General features: G+C 35.2%; 1 protein-coding gene across 1 annotated transcript; it reads left to right on the top strand.

Annotated features, from left to right (window-relative positions):
• Window positions 1-27,862, top strand: LOC121870976 (tropomodulin-like). The gene is given in 12 exon segments (XM_042372972.1): window positions 1-24; window positions 1,279-1,384; window positions 1,386-1,494; window positions 2,938-3,073; window positions 3,688-3,697; window positions 3,802-3,810; window positions 3,958-4,047; window positions 5,523-5,620; window positions 5,623-5,661; window positions 10,697-10,805; window positions 12,200-12,248; window positions 25,731-27,862. Coding segments are annotated over 9 exon segments (666 nt in total). The 5' UTR covers window positions 1-24; window positions 1,279-1,298; the 3' UTR covers window positions 10,786-10,805; window positions 12,200-12,248; window positions 25,731-27,862.
• Window positions 27,863-27,879: the final 17 nt, after the last annotated feature.

Genomic DNA, 27,879 nt, shown 5'->3' with positions numbered 1-27,879 from the left:
AGGATGAGATTGTTGACCTAGCTGGTTAGTTATATTGATCTGCATTTACACTTACTTATAACAGCAAGAAAGAAACCTCACCAAACTGCACATTAAGTAAATGACAGTAAGAGGAACGAGTGTCTTTTGAGAAATTAGTAACATTTTCTTGATCACGTGTATAAGCTGCACAAAAATAAAAGCATTTTACTATTATTATTTTGCATTATGGAATGTATCACTGGATAATGTTTTTAATAACATTGTTAATTCAAGGTTTGAGATGCAGTATTATACCCATATATTTTCTTGTTGTTCAAACCACAAATCAACATATTAACTATACAGTGATCCCTCTAGTAATCAGATTTCGGTAAACAAATTACCTTCCATGAATTCTTACCTCGTTAACAAGCAATCCTCGATTAACGAATCTCTACCAGCCTCAACACCATTTCTCTTGCATTTGCCAAGCCCACCAGCCGTAGTGTGCAGATTAATCCGCCAATACAGTAATTGGTTCTAGGGTTTAACCTCTTTTAGTAAATATCAAGAAGTTTGTACTTTTCAATAATTTTAAAAGTCTTATATTAATTTTTTAGTTATTTAACAATTATTGAAACATAATGAAGCAGTAAGTTTTTACCAAACAGCTCTACACACCATACAGGCCAGCTCTGCTCTTTTCAGTGGGGGTAACATCTGTCGACTTCCTCTTCAACATACGCGTGTTTCCAAGCAAATTATTGGTCATTTTGAAATTTATTTTACATATTGACAATATATAATGCAGTGCAGTGTTAATGAAAGAAAATAGACCAAAATTTTATGGGAATTGCGCCATGGGGTGACTTCTTCCACCCCAATGCCTTCTCCCTTCTTCCACCCCACCACCCCATCATCATCATCATCATCATCATCATCATCATCATCCAGGAGCCTCTACATACACCAGTAAGTGTACTTACTACCTTTTTGTTGACTTTAGCAATTTTCAGTGAGGAACCACCACCAAAACCCATTGAAACAATGGTTTCTCGTTAATTAGCAACCTTCTAGAACGAATTGTGCTCGTTAACCGAGGGACCACTGTACTTTTAACTGCAAGATATCTGTTTATATTTAACAAAGAGATAACATAATAAGAATAATCCTGTTCCACCTGATTAACAACTTATTGTAGAAAAAAATTTAGCGAATCTTCAAGTAAAACTCATTGTGAGAGAGAAGGAATGAATGTGAGGATAAGCGGGGTGTTTAGACTTTAAAGTGATGTCATGAATTGTATTTCTTCAACAGCTATCTTGGGCTTCCACTCCATGATGAACCAGGAACAGTATCATGCATCACTACTCAACAAAGGCAAACCACTTGGTGTTGGTTGGGGTGGCATCACAAAGGCAAACCAAGCCCCTCCCTGCTGAACCCCCCAATGACACTGATATTGAAGAGAGCATCAAGAAGCTAAAGGACGATGATATCAACTGCAAAGACCTCAACTTCAACAATATTAGGGTAAGGTGTTGTGTCAGTGTTTTTAGCCCCTTACGTACAATGCCTTAGACCCTTAAGCGCATTATCTTGACCCATAGTACGATATCTTAACCTCTTGAGTGTGATATCTTGATCCCTTGAGTATGATCATCCTCAAAGGGTTAATCATGTTCCTGCCTTCAAATTTTCATGGTAAAGAAACCCTCAGTCTTAATCAAGGGTAAATAGGAGTGAATTTCGTGTAATGGAGAGAATTACAACAAGTAGGTGATACCACCGTGTTGAATCTGGGTTCTCTGAGCCAGTGTTACCCAAACTTATCAACTTCATGGACCAGTGGAAAATGTGAAATAAAGTGTGACCAGTAATTGTAAATATTTTATATATAGAATTTATACTGTATATTCATAGTACATATACGGTAGACCCTCGATACTTTATGAGATTAAGACCAGTAATCACAGGTAAATATCATTTTCACAATACTGTATGATATATTGTTCCATAACTTATCATGGAGGAAAATAGGATACAGGACCAGAGACTCAAAAAGTTGTGTTATTCCTGTGGTCCTGATATAAATTTTTCATGTTTTGTTTTTACTGAACATCTTTAGGGAGCCTTCTGGCCTCTTGCCCATTAGTATTGACTGGACCATGGCCGAGTCATGGTGTACCAACTATGACAACGAATATAATATATGCTAATGCTGATAATGTAAAGAAAGTGTGGCTGCTTATTGGTGCTCGTTTAGTGTTTATTAAGACTTTTTTTACCAAAAGTTGCTCCAAACAAAGTATGATTTGTTTCACTTAACATTTATTCAGGGTTGCATCCCAGCATGAATAGAAGACTTACTGTTATTGTAATTACAGAGGGTCTTTGGCAGGTGTTACTCTACCATATTGAAATGTTGTTTAAAGATAAGGAATTATTGAAAAATGTGTTACTTTTTATTTTCTCCTAATTTTCACTTTATCTTTTTGTCGTGAAGGAAGCCAGTTACTGTGTATGTTAAGATTGGAACTTAAATTTTGTTTTACAGGTTGAAATGATCTTACTATCCTAGCTAGTGGTATAAACATATGCATTATATCAGCTTAGATAGTTTTCAGTTTCTATTCTGTCTGTAGCTACCAGTGATAGAACTTGAGGAAGGTAAAGTAACTGATCCCATACTTGTTAGTAAATATGAGGACAACCATCTTACCATACTCACTCCAGTACAGTAATAGGAATCTTCATTTTCAATAGAGAAATTACATGTTCAGTAATTTGAGAATATCTTTTATTTTTCTACAAATGTCATAAACTTTTTTTTGTGATTGGCTAAACTTGTTATTCAGTGAAGCTAGTGTCTATGAACAGAATAATATAATTGATAGGATACTTGATTTACCTCAAGCTATTAAGATATGGTAAAATTGTTTCATGTGTTTTACTTAAGAAATAATTTATTTCCAGAATATTTCTGATGAACAGCTCAAACGCCTCTTTGATACCTTGGAGATGAACACAAAGTTAGAAAGTCTGAGCATGTCAAATGTTGGTTTGTCAGATCGAAACCTAGATGCTCTTGTCAACTCTACAAACGAACAATGTACTCAGGACACTAAGGAAGGAATATGTTACCTTTATCCATCTCTGGTTTATAAGGAACATGTTACCTTTATCCGTCTCTGTTTTATAAGGAATGTGTTACCTTTATCTGTCTCTGGTTTGTAAGGAATATGTTACCTTTATCCATGTCTGGATTATTTATATAAAGAGAGTATTAAATTATTCTTAAAAATTAATATTAATTTTATAAACATACAGTACTTGATCATTTGGGCAAGATACTGAGGCTATATCCATGAATGAAGATGGTTTATATTTCTCAACTGATAATTCTCAAAAAAAAGATACTGAATATTTATTGAATTGCTTATATTACAAAAGCTATTGAAAAATTTATACTGTATCATGATTACAAAAGAGTTTATTGTGGGTACCTACCATTAGCTTAGTCATTTAAGATATATTTCTTTTCAGAAACTTGAGAAAAGCTTTATAAATAAAAATTTAATTTAGTTTGAAGCTTCAAATCATAATTATGTAGGTTATTGGTATTTCAAAGCTCTAGTTTCCAGTTATAACCTGTATTTGATTTTAAAATTTCATCTGAAGCATGTTTCATCATCAGTGATTGTTGAGTTTCAAAGTTAATCCAAGCAACATTTAGGTAAAGGCAACAGAATTCTTGATCTATGTAATCAGTTGGGTACAGATTTAAGCATAATGTCAAGTCATGTATCCAAAATTCATTTTCTAGGGAAACAAGCTTAGAGTAATACAGTACAGTACTTGATAGTTAAATCCTCATTTGTTGTATTCATCTTGTATATTTTTTTTAAATCTGTTACACATTTTCTAATATTCTCAAAGATACAGTACATGTAAATTACTGTAATGTGAAAATTCTTATTGCTACTTTATTTTCAGTTTGGAGACGAACAACATTAGCCCGGCAGGTATTGTGATTGAAGCCCTTCTAAAAAATCATTCAGAGAAGAGATCCGCCTTGCAAACCAGGTACAGTAATGCAAAACTTGATTTCATTTGCAGCGAGAGCTAGCCATACACACTTTGTATTTAAATATATACAGTACTTTTTTTCTCTCTCTCTCTATCTAAATATGGAAGTTTTTTGTACCCCTGACTCAGGATACAAGGGAATGAAACAAATGTGAAGTGACAGAAATGACAAGTTTGAGAGCAGTGTGAGCTGTATACAAAGAAAAAGAAAGACAGATATCAATAGATGTAGAAATATAAAGATATTTTGGACAAAAAGTGAATTAATTTGCTTAGGTGGTGTGGACTAGTGAGAAAGTTGTAAGTTTTTGTCCTAAAATGACTGAAAAAAATTCAGAGGATTTGTTTATACAGAAAATACTTGTGTACTATACACACAAGTATCGAAACCAATTAGGTTTATCTGAGGTGTGTTATTGTATGAAGCTTGACTATCTGCTAATACTATTGGGAAAATTTTATATACCAACCATCCTTACCCTTATTCTTAGGAGGTAGGGTAGCCCATCCCCATCTCTTCATGGTGCATGCCATTACATAGTACACTTTGTGTCTGTTCAAGTGGAACCAATGGGGAGGTGCTGCTTAACATCCAGCAGTTTGTTTCTTTGTTTTTTCCTGATCTGTGTCTTTAACCTATTTTCTTCTGATTGGTTTTGTTTTTAAGCTTTGCTTAGAGTTTTCCAGACAGTTTGTTAGCATTCTCCTCATAATCTTGGTTAGGTTAGGTTAGGCTCAAAACCAAATTTTAAAGAGCATATAGATTCGCGGGTTACGAGTTGCAACTTTCATGTTCTAAATCTATATGCTGTTAAACAGTTTTGGATAGACAGTGCCTTGTGACACTATTACATTCACTTTTTTGTCTCGGGTTGACTATTGTAACTCTTTGTGGGTCTGCCTACCTAATGATCTACTGAAGGAAGTTCAGACAGTTTTGGACAGAGTTGCCAGGCTTATTTTACTCTCCCTTCGAGGACACCCACTACCTCATTCTTGATTGAATTGCTCTGGCTTCCAATTAAAGTTAGGATAGAGTTTAAACTCTGCCTAAAGATTGGGCTAATTTACTAAATCCTTTGACCACAAGTTCTGAAGTTAATTTGCATAGAAGTGATGATCCTTCATACCTTGAGGAGCCTAGACCAGTATGGGAATGTTCTTATGCTGCCCGATCCTTTTCCTATACAGCGGCCAGATTGTATAATCGGTTGCCTGCATCCATGAAACAGCTGACTTCTATTGAGGCCCCTGTGTACAATTGTTCAAGTAAAGGTGGAGATTATTAGCATGGTGATATCTCCATTAGCCAGAACAATTGGTGCCGAGCTCTTGCGGGAATTATTAAGTCTTTATAAATCTTCATTTTATTTATTTATTCATTTAAGTTTCAAAACTTGGTTGTGGTGTTGCTGTTTGAAAATGTAGGAAGTGAAAGCTAAGTGTGTGTGTGCTATCTTATGGCGGGCGAGTGTTCTTGGTAACAAGATTGAGATGCAGCTCACAGACATCATTGAACAAAATCCCACTGTCCTACGTGTTGGCGTCCACTTTGAGTTCAACGATGCTCGCAGCGTGTCTCTAAGCACCTACAAAAGAATCTGGACACCTGTGAGTATGGGGGGGTCTCTGGTATCATTTCATAAGGGTTCACCAGTCACCTACATGGATTCGTCACACCTCTGTTGTGATTTTGGTGCTGATGAATTTTATGATAAATATTGTTAATTCTAGTTGATAATTGTGTGTTTGAAGCAGGTTTTCAGGTCTGATAAGTTGCAGGTAATAATGGTTGGACTTGCAAGTTTAAAAGAAGTTTTAAATGAGGTAATTTACTTCAGCTTTTTATTCTTTGCTTTGTTTTAGTTTAGTTGCATATACTGTAGGTGCTAATTTAGCTAAAGCTTGGTAAGTGATGGAAGCCTCTAATATGCATTTTGTCATAAATCCAACACTTCATCAATTTCTAACTCTTGGAAGATGTGATAGTTGATCAAGATTATATGCAGTATTGGAATGGTCATCTTTCTATAGTTTTTATTTTTTTAATTCTCCTGTAAACAGATCGTAATTTGTTTTAATGATTTTATAAAGTAATTTTAAAAATTTGAAAATTAAGAAGTTTCCATGGGTATGGATCATCAGAAATATATGACACCATTTGGAAAGAGGTTATTCCTATAATTTTAAGGGACTTGTTGTACACTCGTGGTTACTAGTTAAGGCAAAAAGGAGTCTACATCATAAAAGACATCCCTGTTTTTTGTTTTTGTCATGTTCACTTTTTTCCACATGGTCATGGCAGTCTTTCACAAATATTTTCACATGGCTACCACCCATCAGCAAACTGTAATGCCACTCCTCAAAATATTTGAAAAAAAAAATGTATTTTGAGTCAAGTTGTCACATACAAGGACAGTTTGTGAAGCTTATTTTTAGTTACACATTGGAAAGTGCGATAAGAATGTATAGTGTTCCTTTACAGTTTTTGGCACACATTTATCCTGAATATTGAAAGTGAAAGATTGACCTTGGAATGGTTTCTATTTGCTGTGAGATAATATTATTTAATATTTTATAGAATTGACTTTGACTGTTAATATATGAAATGGATTGTTTGTTTGGAATGTTAATTCTGCTTTAGCATTTATAAGATTAAAATTGGTAAATGAACCTTGGAACAGAGACTGACCATGAGAATATCATAGTTACTGAAACTACTGTATAGTTTCTTTTACTTTCAAAATATCATAATACTACTTTCATAAACTTTACAGTACAGTAGACACCAAGTTGTAAGTTTGTTTATTTTTTCATGTTTATTTTTATCAAAGACGATTGTAAATAGGGCATCATCAGTATAAGAATTCACGATTAGATACCAGGTTTCTCATTATATGCATGTCTTGGGGTGTCAGAATTAAATTCGGTATGTTCACTTAAAAGTTTCACTTCCTTGTAAGATTATGTAGATAAGCCATTGTGAAGAACTTGAATAATGTACAGTCATACATTTCAGATTTAATTTGAGGCTTCAAAAAAACAATAAATGTGGCCTTCCCACATGAGGTATTACTGTATTAGATAATGAAATACTTGCATTACCTACTTGGGTATAGAATGAAAAATTACTCCTGATGTATAGAATATCTGTAAGGCAGTGGCCCTAAGCAGTATTTCCAGTTCAGGAAATATTATATAAAACAAGACATATAATTTGAGAAAAGGTTAATGGTGTAGATATTAATGGGTAAAATTGCATGTAGGAGGGCCAGGGAAGGCAGAGGCTGAATTAAGAGTGAGATTAAAGGCTGGTTATCCAGAGATAAAAAATCTGGGATGATTGGTAAAGACATGTTGAAAACAGTTGGAGTGGAGGCCATCATCTCCAGCATTTTGATGAATTGAAGATTTTGACAAGACAAATGGCATTATTATTAGCTCATTCTTCTCATTCATCAGATCATTAAAGAAGCCAGTTTTTTTCATTTGCTATATGCTTTGCTTCCAGTTGATTGTGTTTTAGTAATTCCTATATCTTATTCTTTGCTTAGAGGCTGTAATTCAATAAGAATTCCCCTTTTTTATTAATTCATCCTTGGCTGTCCTACAGCATAAAATATTAATACAAATGTATGTAGCTGTGCATACACTTAGGTAAGAAAATATTCATTCTTATAGAATGTTTATGCAAACTTTAACTCTTTATTAAAGACTTCTTTAAAAAAATATATTGGTAAATTATTTTTTTGTTGCAAAAACCTTCCATTGACATAGTCCTGTGAAGCATAAACCCTTTCTAACACCACATTTTGTCAAGGGAATTATACCTTCCCTAGCACAGCAGAAGTAAAGGATAAATATACAGAACTAGAAAGGGGACTTGGTTGTCAAGGGCCCATTGCTTGTTGTGCTTTTTTTTCTTCTTTTCAGCGTGAGAGGAGTGTAATAGTAATATACAGTAGTGTAGCGTAGACTTCTCTACTTCCCCATTCATGTAAGGTTGGTGATCCATGTGGGGGTAGAGAATGCTCACCGGACGGTTCTTTTTGTTTGAGTTTTTTTTCCAACTTGGCCCTTTCACCCTATCACTTTGATTGAGTTTGTTCCCATTGAGTAAAATATAGTTGATTTAGGGAATCTTGTTATTGCATCTTTTTTTACATTCCCTTCTTGATATAAAGATTAAGTTATTGGTTTGCTTGTTGTTAGGTGTGAAGCTGTTGACAGTTCTTACAGTAAAGACATAAGAAGTATTGGTTGTAGTCTAAAAAGTTTTGAGTAAGGACTGTCCTTGGCTTCCCCTATTATTCCTGTTTGTATTGGACTGCATTTTTTGAATGATTTATGCAGATTTTCTCTTTCAGTGGCTTCTGATCCTTGTTTCCTACTTCCTAGCACTTATTTGTATTTTTGATCCTCTGATGGTTAGGCCTGCACAATCTCTGCATTAAGAGAGCTGCTTTTGAGCTGTTTGCACACCCTACATACTGTAGTTGTGATAAGTTTTCAGCATTTTGTCTCCTTTAAGAGTTGTGATGTTGCTATCCCAGGGGCCCACAGATTCCACAACCCAGGTACCAGACATGATGAAACACAAGATAAACTATCCATATTTTTCCATATTTCCAGTCCGCATAGGGGGAAAGCCCCGAAAACCAAATAGAGCCATGGCTCTTCTCAGAAAGGAACATCGCTATGGTTTGCCGAAGAGGATCTAAAGACAAATAAGAATCTATTCTACAACACTAATGGACAAGATCTTTAGGATCAGATGGTAGTATTTCAAGGTACAGTGAAGCCTGCAAGTGATGAGGACAGCTAGAGCCAACAATTTGAGTTTGGCTTATTATTATTGTATTTATTCTTCTTGCTATTAAATTTAATACAACTATTACTAGAATTATTACTTTATTTTGTAGTTTTGAATTGGATGTTGCTTTCATATTCTTTTGAGCAGAGCGAGGATTTCTTCTAACGTGTGGAGACCCATGGATTGTCTCTGGTGTTCAGTAGAATAGGTTCTTTTTTTCTTTAACTTGGGTAGCACAGGTAATTCTTCTTCTTCTCTCTATTTCACTGTTTCTATGTGCACTGGCAGTCCGAGTTGGTGTCACAGTGCGCAGAATCACGCGGAAGGTGACAACAGAGGGCGCAAGCTTTAGCTTCGTCCTGCCTTCTTCTAACTCCCCTCCAGCTTCCCCCCTGCCCCCATCACCCCTTCCTTCTCAGGATGAGGTTAATGAACTCCCATCAGTAAATGGGGAGAGGCAAGCAATGGAGGACATAGAAAATGAGATGGCCTTTGAGGAGGATGATGACTTTGATGATGAGGAGGAGGAGGAGTGAAGGTGATTATGAGGAGTAGGATTAACATGAGAAAAAGCAGCTGAGTCAAAGTTTTCTCACTGTAGTGCTGCTATTCATGGTCAAACTTAAACTGACTCTATAGGCCTTTATACTGTTTTAATCTGATTTTAGAGAATGCATTTTCTTTGGGTCAAAAAAGAAATTTGAAAGAAAACCACAAGTTTTTTAATTTGTTGTTTATAAAAATAAAAAGGTAGTTGTATACAGTATAAGTATTTTATTTGGAAATTATATTATATACTGTAATTACTGGAGACTGCAAACAATGCATTTATCAAACATAAAGTTTATAATTGTTCTGCAATATTCTTGTCATTGAATCAAAGATATTATTATGAAGTTTTTATTCAATGAATTGTTTTTAAAAGAAATTAGTTACATTTTAACTGTGTTCATATTTTATTTTTGTTTATGGAGTCTCTCTGAAGTTTGTGTTTGACCGTGATTGGCTTCAACAGTGTAATTATATCAGTTAAACCTCCAGTTGCCTGTATAGTACTTAGGACAAGCAGGACAAACATAGATTTTTGTTTTACAAATCCCCATACCTCGGCAATGATACCCATAGATCAATAGAAGGCTTAATAGCATCAGAACTTTTGTGTTTGTAAATAGATAAATGTGAATTATATTTTTCTTATTAATGCTGTTAAAATTTCACTAATTATGTAACATTGACTCTGTCTAGATATTACTTGTAACATTTTTATGGAAGAACTATAATTTTCACAATTTTTATTCTTCCGTGGATCTGGTCCTCCCAGAATTTTATTTTTATTTTCTGTATGGCACATCCCCGATATCTAGTTTAACAGTGCACTATCATACTGTATTACAACTCTGCTTTAGTTGTCTTTTATTTTAACTGCCTAATTTACTCTTTAATCATCTTTCATTCTTACATCCAAGTTATCACCACATGATGAACACTTTCCTTTCCTCCTTATTTTTTCCTCAAACACCTGCTTAATGTGTTGGTTTTAGTTTGCTGTGAATCTTTCCCTTCAAGTGGAAAAGGCATTGTGAGTTTAGTTTGGCATCCTTTTTGGTTATCCTTAACCTTGGGAATCATTTGAAGAGGCATTGGGTGTAAACTTTCACTCTCCAGATTGTGTGTGCCTCTTCTCTCTTTCTCTCACTCTGGAGAGCTTTGACACTCTCCAGATAATTGTGTAGTGATGTATCATCATTTTTAATTCGACACTGTTGTGGCTTCTCAGACATTGTGATTGTTCCTAGAATTTCATTTTAAAATCCCTTGGCGGGCTTACTGCAGACTGTCGGGTGTTGCTGCGAGGCGGACCACCCCTTGGTCCTCTTCACCCTCATGCTGAACAGAGCAAGGGTCAGGTGACTAGAGCCTGAACCTTAGGCGACCCAAGCCTGTGAGTGCCACCAGTATGATGCCTACACCAGAGTGATGGCCAGGCATCAACAAATGGGACCACTAAGATGGCACCTCCAAGATCTTGCTGATTGATTGATCCTGAATATCTTTAATATCTTACTTTATCTTATCACTATTCTTTACCTTTTAAGAGATAATTTATTTCTTTAGTAAATTGAAATAATATGTTAATTTGATTTGCAAAATGTGCACAATTTAACAAGATCATTCCGAACAAGGAACATTCTATCAGTGTGATTTTGGAGCACCTTTGACTGACCAAGTGACTCACAAGCCACAGCTTAAATTCATATTCAACATCAGACAAGATCTCTCCAGGTCTGCTAATAATGTAACCAGCGCTTTACTGTATACCAAATTACTTAATACAGCATTTCTTCAGCATAATAGGCAACTTATGATATTGCAAATGATCTGTTTCCCTGCTGCATTTATAACTTTGTATTCAGGAGAAACACGACTTAATTGAATTTTATGAAATGTTTTGAAAGATTTCTGGTTATTAGATAGAAGAATTTTTCAATGGAACATAAAAAACTTGGAGGAACTTAATGTGACAATAATATTTTGGATGAGTATCATATTAGGTAAGTTTGGTGGGTAATCTTGTATCTCCTGAACACTTTCTTCACAGCATAATAACACATTGGTGATCCTTGTTCTGTATTAATAATGCCTTATGTGTCTGTCATAGTGCTCATTAACAAATACTCCAGTCTAATACTTTACAGTTGGATTTGTATATTCATTACATATAAAAGTATGCCATTGCAATTTTTAATCATAAAGCTTAGAATAGATATGCTTTAAAAGAATAGATTATTTGCTTTAAAATGTGAACCATTACTAACATTATTAACAAGGAAGCTTTTCCAAATGTCTTTTAGAAAAGTTGTAAATATGTTACTAATTTACTACTTTGTTATTACAGATTGATAACTCTATACTGTACACTAATGGCATGATTCAGACTTCAGTGTTAGCATTTGTAAATCTATTCAGATTTTTTTGAAATTACAAAAATCTCAATATGTTCATGCAATTTTTTTCCTGTTGAACAGTTTTTTTCATTTTTGAAAAAGATGAAAAATTAAGTGCAGAATTATAAACAATGCTTTACTAATGCTACACTGAATCTGAGAAACTGATCTATCCCAAATGCACATAATATTACTAGGTACCATTTAATAAGTAGAAATGCCAATATTTTATTTAAACAACTAATTCCAGTAAAAACAAGATTTGATAACTAAAATATTATGAAATACATTACACCTTTGAAATGAAATGTTGCCCATGGGAAAGGTCATTTAGCATTCTTTAGTCAGTACAGGAGTTTCGAATGACAACTCTCTGTCCTGTTTATTTCAGTCCGCCTTAGCAGGATCGGTGCTTCAAGCGATCACTAGAAGCTCCCTAGGTAGTACTAGCAAGATCTTTTTACTGTTTTGTCTAGTTGTTTCTCTCTTCATGCACATAGTACTGTCCACATAACCCAGTGATTGATATACTCCTTCCAAGCTGCCTTAATACCGTAATCATTTAATTATAAATAGATTAGTAAAGAGTCATTAAATTTCCATGATTAATGATATTCTTAGTGGTTTGGAATTAGATTATATGATTGTTGGGTCAACAATGCTTGTGGGCTACAATTTAAAGCACAAAAAGACTTTAGCTTTGCTTTCTTAGATTAATCAAAAGAGGTGATGATTTCACAATGTTCAGTGAATGCTGTAGGTGATGGTTCCACTGCATCTGCCTATTCTACTGTACTTTCACTGCCCTCTGTAAGTGTATCTGCATACTGTAATGTTCTTACTAAAGACAATTAAGGTGTTTGGTGGCAGTGGTGACATTACCTGTGATAATTTTTCTCTTTGCTTCTCTTATATATTCAATACTGTAACTGATTTAAATAATTATCCGATTCTACGGAACAACTTACTCATCTTAGGAATTTGGTTAACCATAGTTTAGGTTATCATGTAGGTTTTAAGCTGTTTGTAATCAAGGTATTTATTCTTGCAAGTAATGAAAACATATCAGAATATTCAATTTTAGTTTCTATAGGACATTTTCAATCCAGTCAGTAAGTTTGAATGAATTTCTTGATACAGTACTTTCGATTCACTTAGAAAATTATTTACGTGGATGTCCGAGTCCAAGATGATTGGGGGTTTATTCCTTATGTTTTCTCAACAAAATTTTTCTGTATACAGAAGCCTTGGGTTATTTTGTGACTTTCTTTTGATTTGTTTATTTTGCAGCTGACTAATTACTGCCATTTTTCTCTATATAGCCAGTCTTTGATGAAATGCATAGTCTATCATCAGTAATAAAACATTAGGTTAATGAACAAAGCTGGCCACGACACAATAGCTGAAATGTTTACATCTGAGAGGGATTAAGTTTTGTCCACAAAATTTTTTTAGAGCTTATACTAAAAAAAAATTCATCCCTTTCAATTTTGGGGCTCCATGAATATAGAATGTCTTTTATCTTCAATAAAAATATTCCCTCAAGTTGCTGATTAACATGCATAACTGTTATCCAGTATTACTGCTGATTCCGGCTATTGGAGAGTTCTAGGTTTGGGGGATTCCGGCTAACGGAAATATTACTGTACTACTGTACTCGCCAGTAGTTACTGTTGTCTTGTGCTTGTGATGCAGGCAGACCAAATGGTGATATGATGATACAGGATGGCCTGCTTTGGTCCTGTACCATTTACTGTAGCAAGTGTTGCTAACTATCACTCTCCTCTCCTATGAAGGAGGGATTATACATGCACTATATACTGTACTATACATGTAATGAAACTAAAAAGGTTGTGGAATAATCACTACTATACTCTAATATGGCTTAGAAATTAAGAAAATATAATATAAAACTTTAAAATAAGAAAAATTAAGAGCATGGGTGTGTGTGTGTGTGTGGCAAGTGATGTAATTGTACTCACCACTCAGTAGCACTGAGGGCGTGTGAGGCTGAGCTGTGGGCAATGTTATTGTTCAACTCGTAATATCAGATGAATACGAATTCCTTTTTTCTTTACTCCGATATGCACACATAATAAAAAAAATAATTGTCATAAGGTCAAAAACTTAAGAGAATAAACATTTTTTACGTGCATGGGAGTTAACACCAGGGAGGAGAGGGAGCAGCTTGGGGAATCTCGCAGTTGTTCGCTGTCTCATGTCCCATGTGTAGTGAAACAATTCCCAAATGGCAATGCAGTATTTTTTCTTTTATTCAATTTTTATTATAATTTGTATTTATTCCTCACATTCACTGATACAGTGTACACGCTACACAGTTCAGCCGGGCAGTCACCAACCTGACTCAAGAGACGTGTATGGCTGCTGCCTGTAGGCTGTGACATCACGTAGGGGGGAGGGAGAGTGCGGCTGGCCACAGTTACAGCTCACTGCCTCAATACATACATTCACTTCCCACACATACACCATGCTCTTCATTTTTCTTATTTTATAGTTTGATATTATATTTTCTTTATTTCTAAGCCACATTAGAGTATTGTAATGCTGCACACTTGGAGCACACAATCCCCCAGTTAGTCAAACATTGCTAAACTGAATTTTGGCCAATTGCTAAGAAAGAAAGGTACTAAAAATTTTACATCGCATAACCAAAACATCATTAAGTGAATGAATGTTAAACAATGGATACCTTTATAGCATTAGAACTTGCTTGAATTTACTCTTTACTTTGATGTTTGTAGATTTGTCTACTGGTCTCATCACCATAGCAGAACTCAAACTACAGTATATGTACACTGATGAAATTTTAACTGTAGTGCATGATATTCAAGAGTAATATATCATACAGAATACTGTATTACCTATATTGTATAGTCTCTGGAAGTGTGAGGAATAGCCAGTGGAACTTTGAATTATTGCCTGCTGACAGACTTCATTACTGCGTTGATAGTATTTAGGCATGCTCTTGTCTCGTTATTAGATCAGAATCCAAGAATGATACTATATGTACATCACATACATTTGGTCTTGCTTATTTGCTTGAGAAGATTTATCTCCATTTAAAATGATTAACAATAATAAATTGTGGTGTCTTGATACAGTAATTAATTTTGCCAGCCCTTGGTGTCATATTGTATAGGAATTGGTCTATACAGATTCTTCTTATACTGAATTTCAAGAATGTTGTAAGAATCGGCAACAAAATACCTTGATTACAAATAAGCATTTTCTTATTCTGATAACCTTTTTTTTTCCATTTAAAAGAATAGTTGCATGAAACTATAAAATACAAACAAAACCACATGACATGGTTCTCTCTATATATTTGACGCTTCACTTCCCTCCATACAAAATTATTTTTGCCCAGTTTTTAACTCCTCCTGTATGGGGGTCTCTGTTGGATAAAATTTCTGCCATTAGCCAAATAGAACATCTCTTTTAATTTATTGGTGACTGGGATATCTTGATAACTCTTGATTGTAATTTATTGAAATTTTTACACACATTACTTTCTGATTAATATGTGCACCTCCATATTTTCAGCACTACTATTCTCTATAATACAATTGGCTTTTGCATGATAACTGCTGTGCCATTTATGAGACCGTAAGGAACAGTCATTTGAATTATTCTTCACAGTGCCATGTGTAATTTGGATGTGCAATGTCATATTTTTTATTTATTTCCCTGCTGTATAATGAATGGCCCTTATAGTATCTGGAATGCATGAACTTTCATATGATACTCTTTGTCTTGCAAACATGTGTCCATTGATTCCAGCTGTACTTGCAAGTGGCCTGGACAGAACTGTGTTCATAGGGAGTAAGAGAATTATTTGGAAAGTAATACCAGGGATACATATAGTATCTTCAAACATATTTTATATAAGTATTTTATATACCAGTATGATATATGTATTTCCTGTAACTAATATACAGGGTGGTCCCCTAAAACTTGGAGAGAATAATACAGGACAGCACTGTGTTAATTTACATAATGTCTGGGTACAAATTGATGAATGTCTTTCACCAGAAAAAGTGAGATTTTCAGGGTACTGTACAGGTACATGTATCCTCGATAATCACGGGACCCGATAATTGCTGATCTGGCTTATCACGGTATCCTCAATTGCGACCGCGTGTACGCTTATCGCGGAATTATCACGGGACAGTGGCGGGTCTGCAAGAGCCAGCAATAGCAGCGACTGCCAAGAGATGGCAGCACGGCTCATGGCGCCATTTTCCAGCGATAACATTTGTTTCCCCACACTGTTTTGGTTGGTGTTGAAGATGGTTTCCTGCTCCTTGCTTGTTTTTGAAGTTGTAACCTTTACTTACCCTCCACCATGGCACCTGTGAACAAGAAGAGTGTTAAGGTTCCTGATCCAGCCAAGTGACGAAGACGTGTGTATTGTCTGGTTGAATGTTCTGATGTTCCCGACAAGGATAAGCACTCGCATGGCAACACACCCACTCTGTGTTACCACTTCCTTCCACTCCACCTCTCTCATCACCCACACCCTTCTACTTTCTCACTCCATAATTTAAAATTTATGTAACGTAATGTGGAATGAATACGACATTGTTCATTTTACTTACACTCAATTTTGTGGGTAGACATCAGCTGTTCAGTTGTGTCTGGCAGGGCTGCAGCCAGTGTTACCAAACAAACCAATTGATGCATCATCTCACCACTTAGCACAATCTCCCTCCACCACCACCATCACCACTACCTCTATTACCACCACTTAAATCATAATTTCAGTGATGGCTTTATTTAGCAAGAGCAGATTAGCACAATATCCACTGCCTCCCACCCACCTTCCTCCTCCCTCCCACCCACTGCGTCTCACCGACACTCTGCCTCTTAATCATTTTACTATGAATCGTTCATGATAAAATATTGTACAGTGCTGTACATTGCTTACGGTATTTGTTATTCATTAATTAGTACTGTATTATATCTTTTAGTGTACCTACACATTTTTCGGGGTATATTTTGGTCAGTTAGGGGATGCATCTTTGGGGTCGTGGGATGAAAATCATTTTTCCCACATGTTATGTGTTTTGATATACTGTATACGGTTTTGCTTATCACGGAAGTTTTCTGGAACCTGACTTCCGCGATTATCGAGGATACATGTAATAAGAAAATATACAGCCATTTCCACTGTCCTTGTTGACAGTTTTGACCCAGCAGCTCAACCTTGTCGTCACATGCAATATGCTGTTCTCTGACATAGGCTGGATGATCTTGTTGACCTTCCCCTCTTTGTATTTTGATGGTCTTTCTTTGAGGCAGCCATACAGAAAGTAGTCTTTTGGATTCAGGTTGGAACTGTGGTTAAGCCATGACTGCTCCCTACCAGCTTTTCTTGTGATCACTTAAGTCAGATATTGACCATGTGAGTTCCAGTCTCCAATGACCAAAGGAAATGTGTCTGGATGCTTTGTTGTCAGATGAACTACCAGTTAGTCAATACATTGGTGATCACAGAGTAGTTGATTTTTGTCATTTTGAAAGACTGGCTGATAATGCACCTGATCTAACTTTAAACTGTTGCTTTTCACTGCTTCAGTTAGACTTATATTTAATAGATTAAAATAAAATAGATATAAATAGTGCTACCATTGTTGAATGATCTCAGAATAATCATTTAACTGAAAGTTATCTTGTTGACTTTGAGGACTGTTGCAGAGATTTTGTTATACAGTAAGTCTTCGATTAACATCGACCCGATAACGTTGTTTCAATATAATGTCGCTATTCTTTAGATACCCATGATTCGGATAACGTCCCCCCCGATTCAGCATAACGTCGCTAAGGACTACTTTGTACGGCGCATCACCCTCTCTTATCTTGGCGCGCTACGCACTCACCCATGGAGCGTCGCCAGTCTTTGTTAAGCTACCACGGCGTTATGCGTGTTTAAGTGTTTTTGCTCTGAATACTGTACTCTAACCATTCGAAATGTCTTCCAAGCACCCATCAATTGCTACTGATGCTAGTTTTGTGAAGAAGCAACGTAAGACCATTAGCCTTGCTATGAAAATGGAGGTTTTAAATCGAGAGGAGGAGTCACCTGCCGGGTCTCAGTCACCGCCTCCTCTTCCTCTCCCGCCCTCCTCCTTCGCTCCACTGCCCACCACACACTTGCTCCACCTCCGTCCTTCAGTGAGTACAATACAAAATGATTTACCGGTAGTTTATTTATATATATACTGTACTATTTTCAATAAAAATGCCATTGAATTTCTGTATATGTAATGTATTTTATGGGGGCAAAGGGAGGCTGGGGAAAGTAATCTCAGATTTTATCTATTTCTTATGGGGAAAATTGATTCCGTTAACGTCTCGATTTTCAGGAACAGAACCACAACGTTATGCGAGGACTTACTGTACTGTACACTCATTATTCTTTAATCTACTGACTGTCATTACAAACATTACCCCCTTGTACAGTTTTCCTGAAATTCTTTATAATGTTAATGATCATTTTGTAAAATGGAATGGTCTTTAACTGTAACACAGGTACTGTACAGTATCTCAAACTTTTGCTGGACTTTGATCATTGACTCCATCTTGAAATTAGTTTCTACTATGTACGTCCTGGTGATGTAGTGTCTTTGCAATATGAAATCATCTTGCTTACAGTAAAAGGTCATTGATTTGTCTGACACTGGTAAAAATGGCACTGTACGTCACTTAACTTTTTTACTAAAAGTTTGGCATTTGTAATGTTGTTGCTTATATGGACCACCCAGTATGACTAAAACTACACTGTACTAGTCTTACATGTGAAGGGGAACATTTGGCATTTGTCATGGTCTTACTGGCTAGAATACCTTGTCATTATTTCATCATCCGCTAACAGACTTAACCATAACTATGTAACCAATATGAAAAAGAAATCTTTTCATGCATCATTTTAGAATTTCTTTATATCTTCTGATTTCTGCCTCTTTTTATGATTTCCCAAACATTCATTAATTATTATATTACCATAACATATATGTAACACCTAAGGTAGATGCTACATTTTATTTTTGTAAGTAGAATTTTGGTTGTGCTGTGGTGTGTTGCTTCCTTCCATATCCTTTTGATGTTGCTGATGGTGCTTGTGACTGTGGATACTGGTTCTGAGTGTGTTTATGGTGAAGAATGTAATCAATCCTTCCCTGTGTGAAGGTTTTAATTACTTATTCCATACTATTTTGCCAGTATAAAATAGCACAACAGTGAAAGTATATAGTATCAATTATCAGTCCTAATTTGAGATCCCTTCCATAGAATAAATTGTTTGTCTTTGATTTAATTAATGTCCATAAATCCACACCCCACCTGGATTGCCAGCTGTATTGTAAGGCTTTTTTATTATTTTTATTATTATTATCACTGTGTGGAGTTTTTAACTTAAAACTTTGAAGTAATTTTAAAGTAATTAATATGTTTTTCATAATGAAGAGTAAAGTTTATACTGTACAGTACAGTACTCCTAACTTCTTTTCTTGACTGTGTTGTGTTTATTAAAAAAAATTGTGATTGCCTATCAAGCTCATCTGGCATAGCCACTACTGGTGTTTGTCACATTGTGCATGACAAACCCAGATACCTGCTAGAATTATCTTGTGTTTTTCCCTCTTATTAATTTTTCGATAAAATCTTGGTTCTTGTTTGTTGTACCTTTATACCTGTTAGAAAACTCCCATGTGGTAGGCCCTGTTTAATTAAGTTTAGAATGTTTACTGCCCAGTTGATAGTGCACTTACTAGTTTCTTTAAGGTAGATATATTTCTATTTAGATATTTTATGCTGTGATAGTACCATTAAGATTAATATACAGTATACCTTTCAGCATCCAGTGTTCATCCCACTATGTGATTTTTCCAAGCCTGGACAATACTGTACTTCCTTTCAACTCCACATTCCAAAACATAACTCCTATAAGGATTTTAAGATAATTAACTATGCTTACAATACCGGCATTTGTCTTTAATATTTTAATGATGGATTATCATAGTACAGGGTATTTACCTTGGTCAAGAGCTTTGATGTTACCATGGATCATTATACAATATCTGTAATTAAGTTTGGCTATGAATCTTCTTTCATTTAGTTTTGCAGTGAACCTTTTATGATGCAACTAAGAGTATGTGTTAATTTTGTTCCCACATTATTCAGTTATTAGTAAGGTTTTGAAAACATGAGCAATGTTTGAGCAGTTGAAAGTAAGGCAGACACCATGTAATGATTGCGTCCATGGGGAAGAACTAGAAGTAAAAGATGTAGTGTCTGTGCTCAACAAGATGGCAATAGGAAAATAGAAATGAAAATAAAGTAATGGAAGGAAAAAGATTTAGAGATGCCTTGCTTTGAGAACCATAATGAATAGGAGGAATTATAAATATACTGTACTGCACTCAAGAAGCTTGCATGAAGGAATTGCTTGTTCAAGTCTTTTTGTATGTACGTACATGCCTACCCCAATTTACAAGGATTTGATTTACAAGACCCAAATTTTTGAACAAAATCATTACAGAAGTCATACTGAAAGTGTGCTAAGTAAATACATTTATTTTACCACCAGTATACATACTTAATGCACTAACTTTTATCATTATTCTCCAATATTCACAATGTTATAAAGTTTACAAATAAACTTTCAACGTGCTATCATCTCTTACATATAACTTATTCTTTCACTCATGTAGAGACTAGTGACACACACCATCACCACACAGCTACCAGTTACCTGATTATCCAATTTTTCCTCAATTACCCCTATAATAGTACTGTATATGGAAAATTAAATAAAAGAATATTATTCTGTAACCTTGGACATTTTTTCTTCTTTGGGATGTATCTTAGCTTTTTTATAATGGAGGTCTTTAGGAAAATGCACATTTATATATGAAAGGTCTTTCAGGAAAGAAACCCTTTCGTAAATTAGTCTGGAACATTTTTAATAAAAAATAGAGCATTGGATGGTTAAAATAAAAGGTGCAGGCAAACTGTTACCAGTGTAGAAGGCTGAAGAAAGAGTCATGAGTGAAAGTCCTGTATATTGTGTTCATGTGTATTGTTTGATAGATAATAGTCTGGTGATGTTTTTCTGGAGTTAAGTTTAAAGTAAGAGGAGGAGAGGGAAGCTGCTGAGATGGATTGAGTTAGTAAGAAGAAGATTTTAAGGTTTAAGAGTTTGGTTCTGGAATTAAGATATAAGAGTTGGCGTAGTGGATTATGTCATCAGACTGCTTTGTGATCTTGTGCAGTACCGTACAATATATATATCAGTCTCGCTGATAACCACCTTCACGTAGTACCATATTTAGAGATTACTGTATTTTTAACTATGTATTACATAACTGAAACTTGGGATGTTGCTTGGTTGAATGGGAAAATATCCAGATTAGTGATACTGTAATTTTGTCTGGTTAAGTAAAAAAAATTCTATAAACCAGACTGTTTGCCTTCCAGTTAATACTTTTTATTTTAATTAATTAGTTTAAGATATTCATGTGCATACAATATAATGTTTTCCTTTTTATAATTTAGTTGCTTGTAGAGTATTTTAATGATGCAGTATTATTTTTGTTACATTTTACTTAATGAAATTTTATGCACTTATTTGGTTGAAAAGTAGGATTATAGTTTTATGAGTAAGAAACCAATATCACTGCGTAGAAAACCTTATTTTGGTTAAGAAATTGCTTGCCTGATTAACATGCAGTGGCAATCCTTAGAGAAGTTTCAAGAACTTTGTCTACCACATGTGGGGCTAATCATCATCATCATCATCATCATACTAGTAGGAGCATACATTGCTTTTAAAGTAACTTGTTAGTAATTTGATGACAGTACAGTACTGAATATGAATTTGTTTGTGTATGTGAACAAATTAGTTCTTATCCTGTTATATTATGCACACTGCACTTAGTTATCATTTAGCCAAATTTAAATTATTATACTGTTTGCTTTCTGGAATGTTACTCAGCAGCAGTATGTCATCCATGAGTCTGTTATACTCTGTTCACTCCAAGCTTGCAACTGGGCCAAATCACAGGAAGCTCGTGATTGGTTTTGCCATGCTGGGTGAATATGTGCAGAGTACCGTATATACTCGTGTGTAGTTCGAGTTTTAAGAAGAAATTTTTAGGGCAAAAATTGGGGGTCGACCTCTACATGCGTAATAGTTTTGTTAGGTTGAACCCGTGCACGATGGGAAGGGCGAGGAGCAACTTTTAGCTTAAGACATGAAAAATATTTACCATTTACTGCCAGTAAACAATGGAAACGTAAAATATGTACCAATTAGTAATGAAAGGTGTGTGGTTCAGCAGATGAAGTACCAACTTACAATAGGCTAAATTACCTTACAACGTGCTTTCAGTAGTCTATGTTGAAGTTCTTAGCACAGGCTAACTTATCATATCATATACACGGTATCACAGTACTCATTGATCTACAAAAAATACCAGTAACAAAAACCTTTTCGATATTTCACACTTAATATAATACCGTAATCCACTTCAACCTCCTATTGTTTATAACGATGCATGACGCACCACCAGCTGTTACGTATCAGCTAGACGGTACACGTAGTTGAATCTTTTTCAGTTAAAAACTGTTACATCACGTATATTTTACCTTAACTGTGCCTGCATGAATATATTCTCGGAAATAAATAGTAGTTTTGCTGAAATGTGATGTATTTAATGTAAAATAGGATAAAATACATGACGAAAACAAAAGATTTTACCTAACCTTCCGATGTTCAAGAAAAGTTACTTGTTTTTTAATAGTAGTGGTTAAAATACTGTTATATTACAATGGTACTTATTCATACTGTGCTTGATATAATGCATTCACGGAAATGTAATATTTTTGCTGAAATGACGACGATTACAGTGGAAAGTGGGATAAAATCAGACGAAAACAATGACTTTCGCTTTCTTGCCTAAAGATGTTCCCGTAATCGCTTTTCGAATGGTTTTCAGTTAAAAAACTGTTGTATTACAATAATATTCCCTCGGTGTTTCAGGCACGGCGAGCCTCAGTTTGTAGGACGTAGAGTGCTTTTACTGAAGGTTTTGTTGTTCCATTACCCTCAAAAACTTGGATCGACCTATAAACGAGGAATATCATAAATTAACGATTTCTTGGTAAAAAAATCAGGGTCGACCTATAAACGAGGGGGATTATAGACGAGTATATACGGTACTGTACATAATTTTCAGACAAGAACAAAGTCAGCAAAAGCCATCATCTATATTCTTCTTAACCCTCATGCTCTTCAAGCCGTCTCACCAAGTACTGGCCTGTGTGTTTCTTAATATTGATATTGAATGGAAAGTACTTTTGAGATACTGATTTTTTATTAATATCTCGAAACTTGAGTTAAAAATATCACAGTGCAGTATGGTAACTGGTCCAGGTAGGCCCAAAATAATAATGCATAAAAAATTGATAGTAGTAAAATAACAGATAAAGCAAGTAGTGATAGATTCAGTGTATGCCCCCAGTGCCATGCTATGAACAATATAGGAGTCAAAAACATTTTGGTGGAAGCACTTGGTCACTATTACATCCATATTTCAGCTTCATAGATAGAAAATTTCCTGGGGCATTGCCCAGTTACTCAAGAAATAAAAACTTCCTCCATTACATGCACTTTGTGTAGCACCTGGAGACAGAATGTGGGGGAAGACGGGTGTACAGTACAAGTTATATTGCCTTCCTTTTAAGATGGGAATCTCATGCTAAGTGGTTTACACTTGGTTAAAGGCATTAAAAGGGGTAAGCAATATGGAAGTCTCAATTTACTGTGTAATACTTAATCTTACACTGATACCCTCATTAACCAGAATAATTGGTGCATGGCTTTTCCGGGAATGAGAGATTTCTGGGTATGGAGATGAATTTTCTCTTCCAGGAAAAGATCGCACATCCCCAGGAAGAAGGGGATCGAAATGGTAATTAAAATGGGGGGGGGATTTATTAACCATTAAAAAGTATACTGTACATTACTCTTGTTTATATCGGCTTTGTAAGAATGGTAACACATCACGCTGTTTATACATAAAAAATCCGCTTGTTCTAAAGCTTGTATATAAACATTAGTTCAACTTGATTTCATTTATTTTCCTCTGATAATGTCTTCCAAATTATCCATCAAGGCCTTTTACAAGAACCCTCTGAAGAAGCTCAAGGTGATGTGAGCTCTAGAAGGTGTTGAGATTTTGAGACATCTTGAATCCTGTATGGTAGTATGCCTGTACATTAGCTGCAGGGCTTCATAGGGCATAATTATGAAGGAGTCAGTTAAACATATTTGTGATATCAAGAGGAATGTAGACAAAATTGAGGATGTTAAACATTCTACAACAATTCTTAGTCAAGATGACGACAAGAATGAGGAACCAAGAGTTAAAAAATTGAGCAATTTTAGTTCTGTGGAATGATGACCAAAATAAAACAATTGTATTGTGCCTATAAACTGTCAACATTTGTTTTAAAAATATACAGTGCAGTTGAGTCTGGATTTACGCGGTTTTGGTTCGTGTTTGTCATTTACTCGGTGCCTTGCCAGAATTGAAATGCTTGATTTACGCGGCAAATTTGGTCATTCGTGGAGCGGCGCAGGCAGGGTGCGCACAAGGTCGCCCAGTCATCAAAACATTACTGAGTTCTTCACCGCCACCCACCACAGGCGACCCAAGTCAGTGATAGTGAGGATATGGACTTTGAGGGTTTGACAGAGGCCCTGCAAGCCTCTGTGGTGGATAGTGATACAAGTGATACAGGTGAGGGCCAATAATTTGCCCTCTTGCCTCGAACCAACCCCCCCATCTGTGTGCCCAGTCATTTTTCTACTAATGTAAGTGTTAAAAACCTAATATTATTGAGTATTTCTCTTAATTATTAATTGTGTGTGCATACCATCATAAAATTAAGATGTTATTTTGACTACAAAGTACATATTGTGTCGGAAAAAGTGGAGTTTGGGGGTCGGCCCAGTCTCTATTTCAATTAATCCCATATGTTCTGTTATTTCATTTACGCGTTTCTCGTTTTACGCAGTACTCCGCAGGTTCAATTGACCGCGTAAATGAAGACCCAGCTGTATAGTATATATAAATATATATATTGGCAAGTGCAGGTATACTCCCTTAAACTGGAATATTGTAAAAAATGGGATTAGGGCTAAGGCTGGGAATGTAACCCACCTTTTACTAGACTCTGATACAGTATTTGTTTAGGTGAGTTTTACTTATGACCGGCCTTTTCTAGAAATGTAATCGTGACATTAATGAAGGCCACCTTTATCTAGATTAGGTGTATTTTCTATTCAACTTTTATCAGACATTTTATAACACATCTTGTTCATCCTTGATCCCTTGCTCTTCACCTTACAGATGTTTAATCCATTCACTATTTTAATAGTTTCTCTTCAACCACATCTGTTTTTCCCAACAATAAGGATGTGTCAACTGGTCCATGGTCTCATTGTAAATTTCTCAGTCCTGTAGTTAAAATAAAAACTCACCATTACTATGATAACAGCCACCATTATGAGTAAGATATGCCTAGAGTATTAGGAACTTACATATTACTCCTGCACCCTGTGTGATGTGCCACCTAGTCTAAGCCATGCCTGGTCCTGTTAGAAAAAGATATCTTCCTAGCTTATAATTTACAGATAATTAACTTACATAAATAAAAGCAGTTTTGGTTTTGCTCAAGTTTACTGAACTTTTCTTTCTATACTTTTGAGTAAAGTTGTTAAAATAAAGACATCCAAACCATAAACCAAAGTTAACAGCATTGTTGTTAGCCTTCTTCATGAATTAGCACCAGTGTGACTTGATGTTATCATAATATTAGTTCTGTGTATTTTTCAGTCCGTGAGCTGCGCATGGGTCATAAATCCAGGAATTGCATTGTTGGCTACCCGATTCTCCCTGCATTTATGCGGTTACCTAAAAATGAGGAAGAAGACGAGTGTTGAATTCAGGCCTGGATGACTGTTGCATGATGCCATCGCACACTACTCCAACCAACTAAACTATCTCATACCATCACTTGGTTATCCATTTAGTGTTCATACCTTAGAAACTCATGTCACAACTCTGTTTCAAACTTGAAATTTGTAAGGTTTTATTCATTAAATATTTTTCATCTTGTGTAAACATTGTATTTCAGCATATGTAAGTTTTAGTAGGAACCTAATTGTTTGTTAAACATACCTTTGGGATCTTTACGGTTTCCTTTTTTTTTTTTTTTTCATCTTTTTTCTTAAAGACAGCTAAAGCACATTTGGACAACCAATATTGTCTTTCATTAAACGGTGCTTAAGTATGAGTTTGTTTGCGATGGTAACCTGCAGCCCTGGGCCAAATGTCTGGTCAGTTGTAGCCACCCTTCTTCTGTTCTCGACTCTTCCCAGTATGCCTCTTCAGCACCAGGAAACTTACCCAACCAGCCAAAGACTAGGATTTGTAAACAATGTTGGGGAAATAAATCTTTGTCATTGGAGTTTTCTTTTCAATGTGAAATTTTTTCATCATTAATATTATTTATTTTTTATTCACCAATGAGCTTGGATGCTTGCTCAAGTGAACCTTTGTTGCACTAAACAGCTTCTGGATATTGGGCACAAATTGAATGGATGGGTATAGTCTGTATTTGGAAGTAGAAAGACAAGGTTGATAACAAAACATGTAGTATTATAGAACTATATACTGTCCTATAATTGTTTACCTAGTTAAAAAGGTAATTATGATTATAGATAGGTACTATTATTTAATTTAGTTTTGTGAAGATTGTAGCTGTATGAATGAATTTTGAGACACTATTGAGTCTATTAACATAATCTGGGACCTACTAACACTTGACTCAACACAGTGTGTTTGATATGTGTCAGAGCTGGTATCCAGTCAGATGTGATGAGCTCAAGGTTATTAGTTTACACAAGGTTAAGTAAGGTTCATTTTTCTCAAACATTTTTCTTAACAACCATTTATGCACATTTCATATGCAGTGTAGAAATCTGAACCTTATGTCTTAAGTACAGCTCATAATCACTGTCCCCCCTTTTTTTTATAAATATCTCCTTATACTTTCAAATTTGATTTAGAGCTAGTAAGTCGATCAGACAGGTGCTCCTATGATTCACTGCCGACAGTGCTAAGATGTCATTTGTTTTATATCTTGATTAAAACCTAAGCCGGATGGATCTCGCTATTGCAGAATGAAAGATTTAACTGGTTTTTATGAGCCTTGGTGTGGCAGTACTACTCGTCTTCTTTCTTGTAGTAAGGGAGAACTGAATCCTGATTGTGGAGATGGCCAAAGCTCATTGTCATTTCTTCAACAAGGATCTGTTATACTACAGAATAGGCTTGATGTCTTTTGCCTGTGATAGAGCTTATGTTGATTGTTTACTAAGGTGGAGGTAAGGATTCTTTACTCAGATTGTATGAAGAAGTAGATTTTACCATTTCCCTGGTAATGAGCTGTGCAACAACTTAATAATTCCATGACAAAGTTCCTCAATTACACAAGCTCCATCTCAGGCAAGTTTTCTAACATTCTGTGATAGGGACAGTAGCACTCCTGTATAGTTTTTTTAAGCTACTCTGCTCATTTTTAATGAATATCATGAAAAGTACCATGTTTTATTGTCATGAGCATTATATTAATGACTGTCTTGTAGCAGTATGTACAAGTCTTGTCTTTTACTATGCATTTCTCACAGAGCTTGGCTTTTAATGGACATTTTAGACTACTGTATTTCAAAAGATTTTGGAAAATAAAATCTTATTGTTAATAATTTACTGTACAATAATGGAAAGGGAACTTCACCCATGTAATTTCACCTTTGATTAGAATATTTTTTTTAGCAAGTTCCCATACACAATATTTATCTTTTATTTTATGCAAAGTTAAATTGCACTATTATGGAAAAGTCTCCATCTATGGTTTGTGTTGTACAATATTGTACATAGGCATTCAGTAAAGTTTTCTTTCCATATAATGTGTATCTCTTTC

This window comes from Homarus americanus, unplaced genomic scaffold, assembly GCF_018991925.1.
Source record: "Homarus americanus isolate GMGI-L3 unplaced genomic scaffold, GMGI_Hamer_2.0 scaffold52512, whole genome shotgun sequence".
NCBI classification, from domain to species: Eukaryota; Metazoa; Arthropoda; class Malacostraca; order Decapoda; family Nephropidae; genus Homarus; species Homarus americanus.
The sequence above is the reverse complement of the archived record's forward strand: the minus strand, read 5'-3'. Positions and strand labels throughout refer to the sequence as shown.